This window comes from Trichechus manatus, unplaced genomic scaffold (assembly GCF_000243295.1).
Source record: "Trichechus manatus latirostris isolate Lorelei unplaced genomic scaffold, TriManLat1.0 scaffold00155, whole genome shotgun sequence".
NCBI classification, from domain to species: Eukaryota; Metazoa; Chordata; class Mammalia; order Sirenia; family Trichechidae; genus Trichechus; species Trichechus manatus.
In genome coordinates, this window is record NW_004444091.1 from 3,523,785 (window position 1) to 3,540,863 (window position 17,079).

The window sequence follows — 17,079 nt, forward strand, 5'->3', positions numbered from 1 at the left end:
ACTTACTACAGCCACCAGGGCGGGTCGGTAATCAGTGCAGGGCAGGTTCCAGTAGGCCGTGCCTGTGCTGCTTGGTGGTGTGATGTCAAGTGCACGGTGCAGGTAGGCAGTATGCAGCTGGGAGATTGTTATGTTTGGAGCTAAGATGGATATGGGAGAGAGCAGAGAGGAACAGGAGCCAAAAACATACAGAGAAAAAAGAATGCTAGGGGAGCTTGCCGTTGGAGTGGTGAGATGAGAGACTATGAAATGGAGAAAAACAGAAAGGGCAGGAAGAAGAAAGTAAAAGAATGAATAAATAAGAATCAGAAAGGTTAAAGAACCGCAGAGTTCCCAGGGATCCACCGGTGCAGCTGTGGGGTCTGGGGAAGTCGCTCTTAGGTGTTGCAGTACAGCCTGGCTAGAAGGCGTAGAGGGATACAACGCCAGGTATTCAGGGAACAGAAAGAGAAGGAAGATATAGGGTGATGAGAAACTGAGCAATGAAGAAAGACAAAAATGGAAAAAGAGGAAAAAGAAAAGAAAACAAATTAAAAAAACAAGAAAGGCCCCCAAAGAAACAGGGAAAAAAAAAGAAATCATAAAAAGAAATGCGCTCAGGGATCCCTTTGCACATCTGTGGAAGCTGAAGGGGATTCTCCCTGCCACGCAGCACAGCCTGGCCAGAAAGGGCTCCCAACTCAAGAAAAGGCGAAGAAAACAAACAATTCAAAACAAACAAACGAAGAAAAGCCCCAGGATCACAACAGCGTGGCAGCCGAAACCGGGAAGCATCTCCACACTCGAACGGAGCTCCGCAGCCCCTCAGGAAGAAGCAAAGATGGCGCATGGAGCCAGGTACTTGAGTGAAGGGAGGGGGAGGTGGCGAGAGGCAAGGAAGAAATCAAAAGAAGCAGAAAAAAAAAAGCAACACCAGCAGCCAACAAATGGCACTCAGAGAGCCAGCTAGTGTGGGCTGGTGTTTCTGGACAAGAGACTGTGTCCGTGGGAAGCAGAGGGGGCGGAGTGTGGGTGAAGAATGGTAGAGAGTGGGAAAGCGTATATCACAAATTACCGGAGCTCTGCAGCCCCTCAGGAAGAAGCAAAGATGGCGCATGGAGTGAGGTACTCGAGCAAAAGGAGGGGGAGGTGGGGAGAGGGAAGGAAGAACTAAAACGAAGCAGAAAAAAAGCAACACCAGCAGCCAACAAATGGCACTCAGAGAGCCGCCCATTCGGGTGTGTGAAATCCAAGCAGCCGCTGTTTCCCCGTCAAGAGACTGTGGCCGCGGGAAGCAGAGGAGGCCGAGTCGGGGTGAAGAAGGGTGGGGGGTGGGAAAGCATATATTGCCAATTACTGGTTGTTTTGTCTCCTGCTGGAAGCTCCGTGAGGCTGCTTTCTTATATCCCACTTGCTGGTCTCTGTTAGGAGTCCAAGATGGCGGATCCACGCTGCGTTAGCTGGTAGGGGACCTCTGCATGAATCTCTCCTCGCTCTCCGTTCTTTGTCAGTTTTCTCACTCCATTTGGTGCTTGGCTGAGTTCCTTATCTCTTCATTTGATGTTTTAGGGTTTCAGGATTGTTGTATTCTCTGTTCGGCTTAGTTTTCTGGATCTTTGCTGTGGAGGGACGGCGTGGTGCTTCTGCCTAGAGCGCCATTTTGCTGGAACTCCTCACTTCTTTCTTTTTATCTCTTATAAGGTAAAAGGTGTGATTCGAGCAAGGGTGCAATGTGACTAAGGCGGTGACTCAGGATACACCCCATACTGATTCTGCCTCATCAACTTATAGAGGTTAGGATTTATAACACATCACAAAATGAAGGACAACCACACAATACTGGGAATCATGGCCTAGCCAAGTTGACACATATTTTGGGGGTACAGTGTGAGGTGTATCTTTTTTTTTTTTTTAATTGTGATTTAGGTGAAAATTTACAGAGCAAATTTGTTTCTCATTAAACAGTTAATACACAGATTGTTTTGTGACATTGGTTGCCAACCCCACAGTGTGTCAACACTCTCCCTTCTCTACCCCAGGTTCCTTGTTTCTGTTTGTCCAGTTTTCCTATCCCTTCCTGCCATCTCATCTTTGCTTTTGGGCTGGTGTGCCCATTAGTATTGTATACATGATTGAACTATGCAGAACGTCTCTCACATGTGTTATTGTTGCCTCTATAGACCTGTCTACTCTTTGGCTGAAGGGTTAATCTCAGGAGTGACTTCAGTACTGAGTTAAAAGGGTGTCCAGGAGCCATACTTGTAGGGTTTCCTTGGTCTCTGTCAGACCAGCAAGCCTGGTCTTTTTTTGTGTGTGTGTGTGTGAATTTGAATTTTGTTCTACATTTTTCTCCCGCTCTGTCCAGGACCCTCTATTGTAATCCCTGCCAGAGCAGTTGGTGGTGGTAACCAGGCACCATCTAGTTGTTCTGGGCCTGGTCTGGTGGAGGTTGAGTGTGTGGTGTATCTTGAGTCAGCACTTTACAAGAGGGTGTGACTCCAGTCACATGCTTACTCAAGTCACACTCTTGCTTGAGTCACACGTTTTATCTTACAAGAGATTAAAGGAGAGAGAAGTAAGCAGAGAGTTGGGGGGGCCTTGCTACCACTTTAAAAGAAGAGCCAGGAGTAGAACATGTTCTTTGGACCCAGGGTCCCTGCACTGAGAACTCCTAGATCTAGGGGAAAATTGATGCCAAAACACGTGGAGAGATCTCCAAGGAATGCCAGGCCCACAGATGATGAAACGAGACAAGTACACTTTCCCCAGAGCCAACAGAGAGAGAAAGCCTTCCCCTAGAGCTGGTGTTCTGAATTTGGACTTCTGACCTCCTAAACTGTGAGAGAGTAAATTTGTTTGTTAAAGTCAGCCACTTGTGGTATTTCTGTTATAGCAGCACTAGATAACTAAGACGTATACATTCAAGGCAAAGTAAGGGGACAAATACTTTATTAGTTTTGCAACAGAAGGAAATTGAGAGATTGGAGAAGCATGTGATGTTAGAACTGGTTGCCTTTTACTCTCAGGAAGGGTTTATGGTGGCTACATGGTGGATTTGTAGTTAAAACCTGTGTTATGTTATACTCGGAAAAAATTAGGATTGAGAGAGGACTCATTTTGTGCCTGGCAGCGTCCATCAGTTACCTTATTTAATTTTCATAATAACCATGGAAAGCAAGCACTAATTAATCTATTTTTGTAACTGAAGAAAGAGACAGGAGGAGAAGTAACTTCCCCCAGGCCCGTGTGGTGGTGCTGGGGGCTCCAGTTGGATCTGATGACTCAGGAGTCCATGTACTTCACCCTGAGCCAAGTGCTGAGCCAAGTGCCACACTGCCCCATGTAAAGGAGCCAGAGTCTGACTATGCCTGTTCCTGTCTCATGAGACACTGTCTTCAGTCTTTTGCATAGTGATGTGCTGTTAAATTACTGTACTGTGATGTAGCCAGATTTCCCCCAATAGCCAGGCACTGTGCTTTCTCCATTTCACTTCTACCTTGTCACTTGAGATATTTCTGCAAGTAGAAGGTAGGTAGCTTTTCTGTAAGTCTTTTTAAATGGCAAAAGCCTCATGGCAAAGTCATAATTTTTCTTGATAATGTTATTCAGCTAATTCAGCACCTTTGTTGTTATGTACTATTGACACTGCCTCCATAGACACAGATTCTGGGGCGTTTGGAGAAAGAATGAGGGTACAGTTAGGGGTGAGTCTGGCTCCAAGAAACAGAAAACTAAGGTGGCTTAAATAGGGCTTTATTTTTTTCAGACAATAAGAACTCTAGCTGCTGGCATTAGCTCAGGTCTTCAGTGATGTGTTAGGGACCCAGGTTCCACTTTCTTAGTGTGTTGGCATTTGTTGTTATGCTTGTCAGCTTGCTTTGGGATCGTAGAAGTTGCTGGTGACCTTGTCCCGGCGGTTTAATAATGCAGAAGGGATGGAAACCGGACTAGGGGTTAAAATGTGATTTGATACCAATTGACTCTGGAGGAACTGGAGTGGAATACAGGGTCAAGGGTGGTTTCTTTTTACATTGTTTTCAGGATGAGTTATTTGTGGCTAGGTACAATTCAGTAGAAAGGGACTAAGAGAGGTCTGAATTAGTGAAGTCCTTGAGTAGGTGCGAGCAGATAGGAGCCAGAATCCAAGTGCAGGGCTGGCTTTTTGGTAGCAGGAAAGGAAGATGGGTGTGAATGTATTGTTAAAAATAATCAACACTCAAAGAAATGGAAATGCAAGTTATTCTGTATGCATATAGGGAGACCATTTTGATTCCAGAAAAAGCAAATGGCTGGAAATTTACTAGTTACAATGAAGCTTACGAAGAGAGGAGGAGGGAGAAGAATAGAAGATTAACCATTGGCTAATCTTAACATGGAGGCCTGGTGGTACAGTGGTTAAGAGTTCGGCTGCATATGCATATCAAAAGGTTGGCAGTTTGAATCCATTAGCCGCTCCTTGGAAACCCTATGGGGGACAGCTCTGCTCTGTCCTGTAGGGTCGCTGTGAGTCGGAATTGACTCCACAGTACTGGACTCCACAGCAATGGGGAATTTTAACATGGTTGATTCAGCCCTGCCCTCCTCCTTTCACTGAGATCACCTGCTACCTGGTCACAAGGTGGTCTCTGCAGCCACACATTTTGAAATTCCAATTTAATAAGCTTGACTTCGAACAGGAAAGAAAAGATTAGCAACTTTGCGTGAAAGATGGGCTGCTGGCCTGATTAATTTTGGTCAGCAATTTCTTTACAGTAAATAAATTTGGTTTAATGGGTAAGAAAATCTTAAAATCAAAGTAAGATGGCTGTTATAATGTTTCTCTTTGACAGGAAGTTTGCTTCCATTTCTCAGGGCGGTAAGAGTGAAGCTGGGAAGAAGGGGCTAGTGGGCGGTCTGAGGAGCTAGGAGAAGGTACGAAAGACATCTCTGCGGGGAATGAAAACCCACTTCCAATGTAGGGAAACATACAGTTGACAGCAGTTAGGACAGCATACTCCAGTCAGCTCTGCAAACATGGAGGCAGTGGAAGGGAAGGGTGACCCCCCCCACCCCCACCCCGGGGTAAGTAGGAAGAGGGGCAGAGAACGAGAGAAAGAGATTGGGATGGGCTCTGGTGGGTCATGGATGGCTGAGGGCCTGCAGCACTTGGTTTGTGAAGCTGTTCAGTTTCAAGGCCTCTTTTTTTAATCAGCTCTTTTTCTTAGTTTTGTGCTTTAGGTGAAAGTTTATAGTGCAAATTAATTTCTCATTCAAAAATCTACGCACAAACTGTTATGTGACATTGGCTATTTAATCAGCTCTTTTGAGGCCTAGCTTCCATACATTAAGATTCACTCATTTCACCTGTGGAGGTTGGTGAGTCTCCCAAATGTGTGCAGTGATGTAACCTCCACAGTCCGTATAGAACATTCTGCCACCTCAGGAGTCCAGACCTTTCAGTGTAACCTCACGTCTTGGTGAGGAAGCAGGCTTACTGTCATCGACCTGGTTGGCAGGGTTGCCACACAGTTTGGGGGCAGAGGCCAGGCAGACACCTGGCGGCTGCTCACACCTGTACCTGCGGGGAGGTGGGGCGCCTGCGGAGTGCAGTCTGGAATGTAAAATGGGAAAGGCCCGCTCGCCTTGTTTCCTGCAGGCGAATCCAGCTGCACTGTCTATTCAGAAGGAGAGGGCAGCGGTGGCAGTGGGGTTGTGTATTAGAGGGAAGGGCAGAGAAGCTGCATTCCTAGCATAGTCTTGTGCGGTAATTCCAGGCTGCTCTGCAGTACTGGTATGAACCAGTTTTTCTGACCGCCTCCAGCACAAGCTGAGTTTTGTCAGTGCAGTTGTCCTCAGCCAATTGAAGATCACCTGGAGTTTTATCCTGAACACAAAGGAAGGTCAGAGAGAGGAGGCCCGATGATCATGATCGCAGCCTTCTTCCCAAGTCTGGCCTGGAGTGGGTTCTGCAGCCTTTTTGTCTGTGACGTGTGCTCTCAGGCCTGCAGTTGGCTGCACTTGACCTCAGCCCTGGGCTTTGTTGTTGTGTGCCATCAATCTGATCCCTACCCTATAAAACAGAGTAAAACTGCCTCATAGGGTTTCCAAGGCTGTAATCAGTTCTGCCCTGTCCTACAGGGTCACAGTGAGTCAGAATCAACCTGATGGCAATGGGTTTGTTTTTTTTGTTTGTTTGTTTGTTTTGAGTCTTTATGGAAGCAGACTGCGACATTTTTCTCCCATGGAGCATCTGATGGGTTCAAACCGTTGACCTTTATCGGGTGCTACCAGGGCTCCTTTGTCCCTGGGCTTCAGGGGACGGGAATTCCTTTCATTTTATTGTTGCACCCAGAAGCTTACAAATGGCCATTCAGCTGGCCTTGTTTTGGTGACGGTAAGCCAGGGTAAGGCATAGTTTGTATTTGGCACTTTTAATAGACTGACTGGAATTCTTCCTCTAAAGATTGCTCCACTATTACTCATTTGCCCTAATTAATATCCCTGCTTATGACTACATTTAAATCCTGCGTGGGCTTGGGCCAGTCTCCCTCCCAAAAGCTCACATGCAGAGAGCTTCAGAATTGCCTGGCGTCGCAGAGTAAGAGCACCTTGAACATTAGCTCTTCCTGCTGCTGTTTTTCTATTTTTATCATTATTCAAAGTATCTTTTTCCAAAGAGAGGTAAACCTCTCATTCTTACTATGATTTTTGGCATGGGAAATAAGGGAACCAGTCTGTCATATTGGAGAGCACCCTTAATTCACAGTCTTGCTATTTGGGATGACTTTGCCACTGTGTTTCTGGATGCTTCTTAATGGGTTATGTAAAGCCCAAAAAAGGCGATCTGTTTTAAGCCTTCAGGAAAGTTTTATTGTTCTGCTGTCTGACAGCTGTTTGGTTTCAGGGTCATACCCACCCCTGAGTCTCATTCCAGCCCCAAGGATGTAGGTGGCAAGCAGCCTGACTAGAGTGAGCAGCACAGGAGCTGTTTTGGCTAAAGGAAATGTAACTAGGTTTTACGTGGGGGAGTAGTTTGCTGTGGTTCTTGCTGTACTGGGGTTGGGTCGAGGCTAGGCTGACCCCTGTCCAATATGCTACTGTATTGTAGGGGCTTCTTCTTTTTTGCCAGGACTGAAGCTGGGGAGAACCCAGAGAGAACCCCTCAGTGGCTTCTCTAAGGCTGTGTTTGCTTGAGGTGGAGGACTGTGGCCTTTGGTCATCCCTGCCAGCTTCCAGAAGGAGGGGGCTGTACCCTTGGCCCTGCTAGAAGAATGAATGTCAGAGGTATTTGGGGGTGTCCAGCTTGTCAGTCCATACAGCTATTTTCTACATCCAAGCTCCTTTTGGGGTTATAAATAACTGGCCCGTGACCGAGGTGGGAAACCCCTCATGTGTCAGAGAGTCAGCCTTGCCTTACCCTTGGGAACTCACTGAGGCACCTCCGGGTCCGCTCACGAGAGTAAATAAGTTATTTGCTCTGGTAGAAATACTATCTTTACCCTTGTTAGAGGAGAACTCCAACACCAATTTGATGGAGGAAGATTGCAAGAATGGTCTTGGGATTCTAAATACTGGATTTCTGTAGCAAGTATTGTGATAGCACTTTCTGGTGTCCCCAATTGTCAGGTTTACGTTTGTAGAAGATGCTGGTACAGAGGGCTTTCTAGGGGGTGCCAGGAGAGAACCTGGCATATCTCTTCTGCCATCAGTGGATAAGCAATACGTGGAAATTTACCCAGAACAGTCAAAACAGTAAAACACTGGAATAGCTTTATTTTTAAAAAACATTTAAAATTATTTTTGAGATGCAGTTCACATAACATAACCTTCACTATTCTTAAGTGTACAATTCAGTGGTTTTAGTATGTTCACAGTGTCATGCAACCATCCCCATGCAAAAGAAATACATGTTTACTGTAGAGCAATTTAAACATTTAGCAGAGCTCCCCTCAGAAATAGTCTTTACTGAGAGCGGACATTTCAGATGTGCACATTGAGTGCTCTTGTGGTATGGCATGTGATGGCTGCAGTGTGAAGTAGAGCTCTCTGTGGTAGAGTTCGAATTTGGGGCCTCGTAGGGCCCGAGGCAGGCACGTTTATGCTCTGGACAGTATTGTAAAACAGCCTATCTGAAAAAGCCAGAAGGCCTCAAAGACCAAGCTCGTGGTTTTATAGCCACCTACCGCCTCCTGCCCCTAGACACTGACAGTCATTTCCATCTGCCTTGGGTCCTGACGAGGAGCACGTCTGGAGAGCTTCTTGGTAGAGCTCACTAGGAAAGCCAGCACATGATCCGGTAAAGATTTCTCATCTCCAAATTTTCCAACTCTGTCCAAAATGTTGTACTTATTTTGTGGCCTAGAAAATGGAGTAGAATCTTTGTACTGAAATGAATAAGCAAATCTTCCAGTCATTTTCATGTTGATTTCTAGAGAATGGTGATTATCTTAGTTTGAGTGCCCCAGAAAGTAGAGCCTGAGGTCGAAGTGTAGTTGCTGTTGCTTTATTTGGGAAACGAGTACAGGAAACAGGAGAGTGAGGCAGGGCAACAGGGAAAGCCAGCATGGGTTGCTCCCGAGCTGACCACTGCTGGATCCCAGCGCCACTGAGTGCTCTCGATAGGCTCCTAAGGACAATTGGTCCTGGAGGTGAGGGACTCCCACTTGTGGGCAGTACACGGGTAGACTCCAGAAGCCGTAGCCCCTTGAGTTCAGTGTCTGTAGGGAAGCTCTGAGACAAGAGGTCCTAAGAAGCTGGTCAGAGTCTACACAAAATCGGGGTGGCTGGAGTGAAGCAAGTGGCCAGAAGCCCCAAGCAAGGAGGCTGAGAGGGTCTGAAGTTGAGTCAGATACGTAGTTCATGATTTCTTGGATGTGGTCCCCACCACAGTTACCATTCTGCCATGAACCAACCTCCGTGTTCTGGCCACCTGTTGAGAGAGCCCAGCCTTTTCACCATCGAGGACCTCTTATTTTCTCCCTTAGTATCTCTGGCTCGTCTACCGAATGGACTGTATTTATTGGGTAAATTCATTTTCCTACTGCACATTAATCAAAAACTAAGGGTGTTCAGTGAACCTGAGATCACTTACAGTACTGACTTGATGTCTTCTAGTCAAAAGCAAAGGTATTTGGCAATTTACATGGTTTGTGAGTCCTTTCTGGATCAGATGCACACTTCTAATTGGAATACCACTTCCTTCCTTCCTGCCCTGTGTGTGCTGCCATGTTAATTTATGCATGGCAGGCATGCCTGTATTAGAATTCTGCTTGTTCTCTCATTCAATTTCCTGTTTCTCCTGCAAGAAACTCAGTAATGTTCTTGACCCTAATTTTTTAAATTCAGCAATGGTTGAAACTATTTGTAAAAACATGAAATTGTGTGTAGGTTGCTTGCCATTCTGAGAATTAAAATTCTCTTCAGGGAACTTTTTCTTAGTTGTATAGGAACACAGTTTATTTTTGGAGGAATCTTAAAAACTGGAACATGGATGGCAGAGAAGAAAGACAATGTTTTCATGTTTTGTAACTTTCTGGTTTTTTAATAGCCCTACTGGATGGAGTTTTATTAATTCTTCACATCTCTGATCTCTAAAATATAAAAATTTTCTCATCTTGTGTGAGGTGAACAAAATATTATACGTATTTTGTTGTTATTACATGCAGTCGAGTCAGTTCTGACTCATAGCGACCCTGTGTACAACAGAACATAACATTGTCTGGTCTTGTGCCATCCTCACAGTCATTGCTGTGTTTAGCCCATAGTTGCGGCCACTGTGTCAATCCATCTCATTAAGGGTCTTCCTCTTTTTCACTGACCCTCTACTTTACGGACCATGATGGCCTTCTCTAGGGACTGGTCCCTCCTTATAACGTGTCCAGAGTAGGAGAGACTCTTCTAAGGAGCATTCTGGCTGTACTTCCAAGACAGACTTGTATTCAGTATTCTTCACCAACACCATAATTCAAAGGCATCGATTCTTTAATCTTCCTTATTCATTGTCCAGCTTTCGCATGCGCTTGAGGCGATTGAAAATACCAGGGGTTTGGTCAGGTGCACCTTAGTCTCAAGGTAGCATCTTTGCTTTTTAACACTTTAAAGAGATCTTTTGCAGCAGGTTTGCCCAATGTAATATGTCATCTGATTTCTTTTTTTTTTTTTTAATTTATTTTGTTGTTGTTCTTGAGAATATACACAACAAAAAATACACCAATTCAACAATTTCTAAATGTACAATTTAGTGACATTGATTACATTCTTTGCATTGTGCAACCATTCTCACCTTCATTTTCTGAGTTATTCTCCCTCATTAACATCAACTCACTGCCCATTAGGGATCTTATGTAATCTTTCGAGATGGCTGTTGTCAATTTGATCCTGTATAGATGGTTCGTAATAGAGCAGAATGCTCATGGCAGATCTTTTTGACTAGTTAAGCTAAACTGTTGTTCCATTTTAAGATGACTTCAGGGGATATTTTTGGTTTAAGGTTTAAAGATTATTTCAGGACGCAGTAGTTTGGGGTGTTCATTCAGTCTCAGTGACTCCAGAAAATCTGGAGTCCATGATAATTTCGAATTCTGTTCCACATTATTTTTCCCCCGTTTTTGATCAGGATTCTTCTATAGCATCTTTGATCAAAACGTTCAAAACTGAGTGGTTCTTCTGGTCTCATGGCAGATCAGGCAGTTGTTCGTGGAGGCAGTTGGCTACACATTCCATTTCCTCCCCCTGTTCCTGACTCTCATTCTTCCTGTTGCTCTTGGTGACCAGAGACCAATTGTGGTATGTTGGATGGCCACTTGCAAGCTTTTAAGACCCCAGCTACACAACGAACTGGGAGGTAGAACAGAAGCACTAAAAATGATATCAGGCCAATTAACTGGGATGTCCTGATGACCCTAAACCTCCAAACCAAGAAACCAAATCCTATGAGGTGTTTGGTTGTGCATAAGCAGACTCAGCGGCTACTTTTTTTTTTTTTTGTCATTGTGTTATTTGATTTTTTGACTGCTGCCTCTGTGGCCGTTGATTGTGGATCCAAGTGAAATGAAATCCTTGACAACTTCAATGCTTTCTCTGTTTATCATGATGCTGCTTATTGGTTCAGTTGTGAGGATTTTTGTTTACTTTATGTTGAGGCGTAACCCATACTCGAGCCTGTGTAGTCTTTGATCTTCATCAGTAAGTGCTTTAAGTCCTCTTCACTTTCAGCAAGCAGTGTTGTGTTGTCTGCATATTGCAGGTTGTTAATTAGTGTGGTGTGATGGATTGCTTTTATATGGCCTTTCTCACCATGGTCTTGTAACTCCCACCAAATGATTGGTGGCACTATGCAGATAAGGTGCTTGTTGCCTACCAAGGGGATTGAACAGCTTGCTAATAATATAGATGGCACTCTTGTGGGAGCAGAACCATGCAAATAAGGTGTATGGAACCCTGATGAGGTTGGTCAGTTTTGCTCTCCCGGTAGGCTTGAAATGAGCCATGCCAGAGGCTAAAAGCGGGGACCTCACTACCACCAAGAAAAGAGAGACGAGAGCATAGCGCATCCTTTGGACCTGGGGTCCCTGCGCTGAGAACCACGTAGACCCAGCAGACAGCAGACACCAGAGACAGTGCAAGACAGCAAGAAGTGGCGGCAAGCACGGCAGAAAACCGGAAGCAGCAGAACCAAGAGACCAGCAGGAGACGGCAGGCATGGTGGGTTTCCTGGCCCACAGAGCGAGAAAGCTGCGTGCCTTCGAGCAGGAGGCTTGCTGGTGGAGTGAGGTCCCTCTGGACGCTTATCGGTGGAGCTAAAGAGTTTTGTAATGCTTGTCCAAGCAGGACAGAGGCTGGGCCGAGGGTCCATGGGCTGAGAGGCTAAGGGGCCAAGTGGCCAGGGAGATTCCTGTCTGTGGGCACGGCCGAGAAGTTATCCTGACCCAAGAACTGTATTCTGAGTGTTCTTGAACCTGAATCGTAACCTGATACTTTCATAATAAACCCCATAACTGTGAGTATTATCTGTGAGTTCTGTGTGGCCATTGCAATTATCAAACCCAGCAGAGAAGTAGAGAGTGCCATGGGAAGGACAACTGGTGTCAGAATTGGTAAAAAGGTTGGAGAGAAGGAGGCATGTCTGACCTCCACCTCATAGGAATCAGCCTTGGGCTGATGCAGATGGTGATTGTCTCTTCCACCTCATGAAGTTAGAGGAGGTCAGACACCCCCACCACACTGTTTTTGCAATTGCTCTTCCTCCAATCCTGATGCCACATTCTTCATATAGTTCAGCTTCTCCAATTATTTGCTCAGCATACTGGTTGAGTAAGTATAGTGAAAAAATACAACCCTGATGCATACCTTTTTTTATTTTAAACCATGCAGTATTCCCTTGTTCTGTTCAAATAACTGCCTCTCGGTCTATGTACAGGTTCTGCATGAGTGCTACTAAATGGCCTCTATGAAGTACAGAGAAAATTGTTTCTCTATGGGTTAATAAGGGCAAGCTTCACAAATTTAAGCCTTGGAATTCCTCTTTACAAGGACCAGGTTAGTCCAGGGAGTAAGGTAACATGGACAGGTGGCCAGGCTGATGTATGGGGTCCTGGAAGGTAGGCCTCCTGAAGGTTGGGCTGCACCTTTGGGGGTCTTGAGGACAGAGATGCTAAGTCCTCTGTGCACACGCTAGCACTTGTGTGGCAGGAAGACCAGGTAGAAGACTGCAGTATCTGGTATTGCTGTAGGCCTACAAGCAGAGGAGTGCCAAGAGCACTCAGTTTTCCAGATAGCATAGGGCTGGGGAAATGGATTTGGCAAGGAGATTTCTTCTGTTTGCCTGTACCCCAGCCCTGGCAGGTAGAAGGCAGGCAGATGTGGGAATGAAGAGAAGCAGTTTGGCCTGCAGCACCTGAGATGGGTGTGTTGATGGAAGGAGAGCCAGATGGAGATGCCCTGTGTGGGGGCGCTGGGTCACTGGGCATAGATGTCATCGTTGTTGGGGGTAAGAAGGTGCATTCTAAGGGAATTCTAAAAGAAGAAGGAGTAGAGGGCCCAGACTCTGAGGGATGCCTCTCAAGTAGGAGGTGGTGGAGAGACGGACCTCACAGCCTTTTGGTAGCCAAGTACAAGCAGATGTGTCACACCTGGGGGACAGTCCTTCCTTCTGGCTTGCCGCAGTTAGGAATTGAGTACCCACACTTCGGGGAGCAGTGAAGTAATACTTGGATGTCTTCTTTGTCTTTAGTCATGGGACATATTTTTCCGCAACACCAATGCCGGAGCCCCCCCGGGCAGTGCATACCAAAGCCCCCTCCCCCTGAGCCGAGGCTCGCTCTCCACCATCGCCCGAGCACAGTCGCTGGTGGAGGCCCAGCCCAATGTTGACAAGCTTGTAGAAGACCACTTGGCTGTGCAGTCTCTCATCAGGGCGTACCAGGTAAGACAAGTGCAGACTTTGCCCAAGTGACAGGATGCGGCCTTTCTCCCATCCCATCGCGATGCCAGTGTAGCCTTTCTAAGTGCTTTCTCCCTGTTTTACCATCTTGGGGTGGCAGTACATTAAATATTACAAGAGGAAAAAGAGCTAGAGCATTCTGACCCTATCTGAGCTAGTCCTCTGGTACCTTTAATGCCTGCCATATAAATAGCTTCTTACTTCATTTCATAAGTTGGCAAGAAAGCAGTTTTATGTGGGCAGAAAAACCTGGTCAGTATTTGCCCATAAAAGAGAAGTAACTGGTCCCATCATCCAGAAGTGAGCAGTGACATTCTGGCTGGGCCACCAAGGACAGGAGCTGCTGTTGGGTTAGTCACTGCTTGTTCTCACTTGCTAACAACCAGACACCCTAAGAGAAAATTAACCTGTAAAATGTGAGGAAAGAAGCAAAACCCTCAGAAACCAGGAGAGGCAGCTGAGAGGGTCAGTTGAGTCTGAGCGTGGGTGAGGGTGGGAGCCAGCCTCATCCTGTGTATGAGTGTTGGGGCGTTTCTCCCAGCCCTTTCTCAGAGCTTAACTGCCTAGCCTCTTCCAGGATTTTCATTTGGTGGTGTGGGAGATAGCCCAGAATTCCAACCTGATCTTTACGCATTTATCATGCCTAGTTCTAAGGAGGAGAGGAGAGCAGCACACCCACTGCGTTCCCTCTCGTAGCTCCTTGAGATTTCTTGACTCCTCTGCTGCCCCTTCCATCCATGGCTGCAGGGGTGGCATCAGCCTGTGAGCAAGTGGAACTATGCCATCAAGTTCCCTTTTCTCTGACCCCTGTCTGTTTCCTGGAGGTGGGAATGTGGGCCGTTTTCTTTGTAGTCTTGCCACCCCAGGCCTTTGGGCAACAGGGGGACCACGTGCTGCGATGGTACAGGTATAGTAAAAGGTTGTTGTTGTCAGGTGCCGTGGAGTCAGTTCTGACTCGTAGCGACCCTATGCACGACAGAACTTTTACAGTAGTAAAAGGTAGTGCAGGGGAAAAGTGGTGGGTCCCTGGCCCATCCTGCCATGGTCTGGCAAACAAGGTTCTCTCCCCGGGGCAAGTGTATGCATTTTCTGTAACCCTTCTCCTTAGAAAGGAAGCTGTGTACACCAGAGTGCCACCCGCAGTGGGGGTGTCTCCAGGTGAGAGGCACAGTGGTGTTGGTGACCACCACCTGCGTTCAGTCCGCCTCAGTAACAACTTCGACTTCATCTTTCGGTGACGTGACAGCATCTGCTCCCGTTCTCAAACTACTAGAGAGACATTGTGGATAAACCGTTCAAGATGTAAAGAAACTTAAGATTTGAAAGCGTTTTCTTTTAAACAGTTCAGATTGGATAACCTGAGTCCATGTTGGGCTGTGGTCTGAGGCACCCTCAGCTCTCCACGTTGACGGCATGCCGTTCAAGGCAGACCTTTGTCTTAGGAAAACCTGCCATTACCCACTGCAGCTCATCTGTTCCCCTCCCTAATCAAGGCCAGCACCTAAGCTGTCATTTTCCTTTTCTGGGAGATTTTTATGTTCTAAGCTAAGGTAGAGTTTTCACTGGAATAAGAATTCCCCGGCATATCTCATTTCCACTTATCCCTGGAAACTGTGGAGGGAACCTGAATCCCAGGAAAATGGATCCTTTTAGACTGCAAGAGTTTACTAAAACTTGAGAAGTTTGTCTTTTTTTTTTTTTTTTTACAAAAGTGCATTTACACACAATAGTCCTTTTTAAAGGACTGTCCTAAGACTTTTAAAATCTAATTTTATTGTATAAGTTTATTGGTGCTAATGGTCCTCTCTGGGAAAGGTTTGTATGAAATATAACTCTGTTAGCCCTTTCCATACTTCGCTGAATCTCTTTAATGACTGATTTGTATTATTGCTTCCAGGTCAGGGGTCACCACATTGCAAAACTTGATCCTCTCGGAATTAGTTGTGTAAATTTTGATGATGCTCCAGTAACTGTTTCTTCAAACGTGGGTGAGAATTAATCTGCAAATGCTAATTTTAATGTAATTTTACCTTTTTTTACCCCTTCCCTCTTTTTTTTTCTCCTGTCCTTTTGTGTGTGTCCTTCCCTGTCCATTGTTGGCCCATCCATAGATACGAGGGCACCATGTAGCACAGCTGGACCCCCTGGGAATTTTGGATGCTGATCTGGACTCCTCCGTGCCAGCTGACATTATCTCATCCACAGACAAACTTGGTGAGGGTCCCGGGAGCAGTCAGTGCTGCGTTGCTTGAGCTCCTCTCTCTTCACAGCTTGTCACAGCTAGGCTGTCCACAGACAGGAGGGAAAGACTCTTAAGTTTCCTTTGTTCTGATCACTTGAAATTTGTAGGTGATGCAGCTGGGGTGTCCCTGAGTGTATTTGGCGCAAGTTACTTTTATCCCAGCCTTTCAGCCAGATTGTATCGGCTCAATTGTCTAAGGCTCAAAATTGAAAAAATAAAAATTTTGGACAGGAAAGGTTTGTGGTGCCAGGGGGGGAAATGACCCACCTGGGGCAGTAGGGACAGAAAATATCTCAGCTTTGCAGACCTCCAGAGCAGAGCTGCTTGCCCATCTCCCCCAGTGGAAGCCCGGCTGTCCTTACTGAGGCCAGAAAGGGGCCTGGCGGAGAGGGGGTTCTGGTCAGAAGCTGCTCACCCACCTTCCCATCCTGAAGTACGGGGTCCTGATTTGGTTGGGGCCGGTTGCGTCCCAGGCAGGGATGGGTTCAGAGCAGGCTGTGCAGTTTGGGTCCTCTGATTCTTGCACTGGTGATCACACTGAGGAAACTTTGGAAGCATTCTCACAGCCTGCCAGGAGGCCCAAGGCCTCTCTGCGCGATGCATGTGTGGAGCACAGACAGATTGTTGCCACGGTTGCTAGAATATGTTCTCATTGCTTTCTTCGCCTCTGATTTTGATCACCACCAGGGCTGGTGTTTGTTACGCACAGGGCTGAGCTCTCACTGCAGTTGCTTTCTCAAGTTAATCTGCTTTGAGTTACTGTGCTGCTAACCTGTACTGAAGAAAGGATGATGGCGACTAATATCGAAATGGCTGAGGCGCTCGCCAGAAATGTCCTGCATGCTAATACAGTGACAGTTACTTACATAATACTGCTCTTTGTGGGGTGAAATCAGCCTACTCTGTGGGCGTTTTGGTGGAATGGTAAAGAATAAAGGTTACCCCTCTCGACTCCAACTCCCATCTCCAACTCTCCACCCCCCTTTCCTCCTGTCACAACCTGTGGAGCCCCGAGACTCTCCCACACCCTGTGCTCACGTGTGTCCTATAGCTCCCCAGGCCCCGTCAGCGTGCTGACTCCTGAGTAGCCTTGGACCTAAGCAGCACCATGTCTTCTGCTCCTGTGCTGGCATCTGGCCACGTGCAGGCTGGCTACCAACATGGGGAGCCATCCCCTTGCTTAAGATGGGGCAGGCCCACCCAGCGTGAGTCCTGGGCCTGGAGGCTGCTGCCCGGGGGTGGTGCCCTGCCGGGGCTGTCCACCTCACTTCTCCTTAGTGAAGAGTGCTCTGCAGAGAGGAGACAGAGATGGCTGTTCTTGAGCATTTCTCCATTGTAGTTAGTCCAGAAAGTGAGGTTTCCATACTCAGTGAGACATCAAGCAGGAAAAGAGCATAGAAGATGACAGTCCCTCCTCTCCCCTGAAGTGACAGTTTCC

At 46.6% G+C, this 17,079-nt stretch overlaps 1 protein-coding gene across 8 annotated transcripts in view; it reads left to right on the forward strand.

Moving 5' to 3' along the window:
* Positions 1-17,079, forward strand: part of OGDH (oxoglutarate dehydrogenase) — a 98,428-nt gene that overhangs the window by 34,427 nt on the left and 46,922 nt on the right. For 5 of the 8 annotated variants that reach the window (XM_023740451.1, XM_012558286.2, XM_023740449.1 and 2 more), the window contains exons 3-4: positions 13,190-13,381; positions 15,511-15,613. In XM_023740451.1, coding sequence (XP_023596219.1) covers positions 13,190-13,381; positions 15,511-15,613 — 295 coding nt within the window. Of the gene's footprint in view, positions 1-13,189; positions 13,382-15,142; positions 15,614-17,079 lie in introns of those variants that run through there. The other 3 variants (XM_023740455.1, XM_023740450.1, XM_023740456.1) reach the window with 2 other exon arrangements.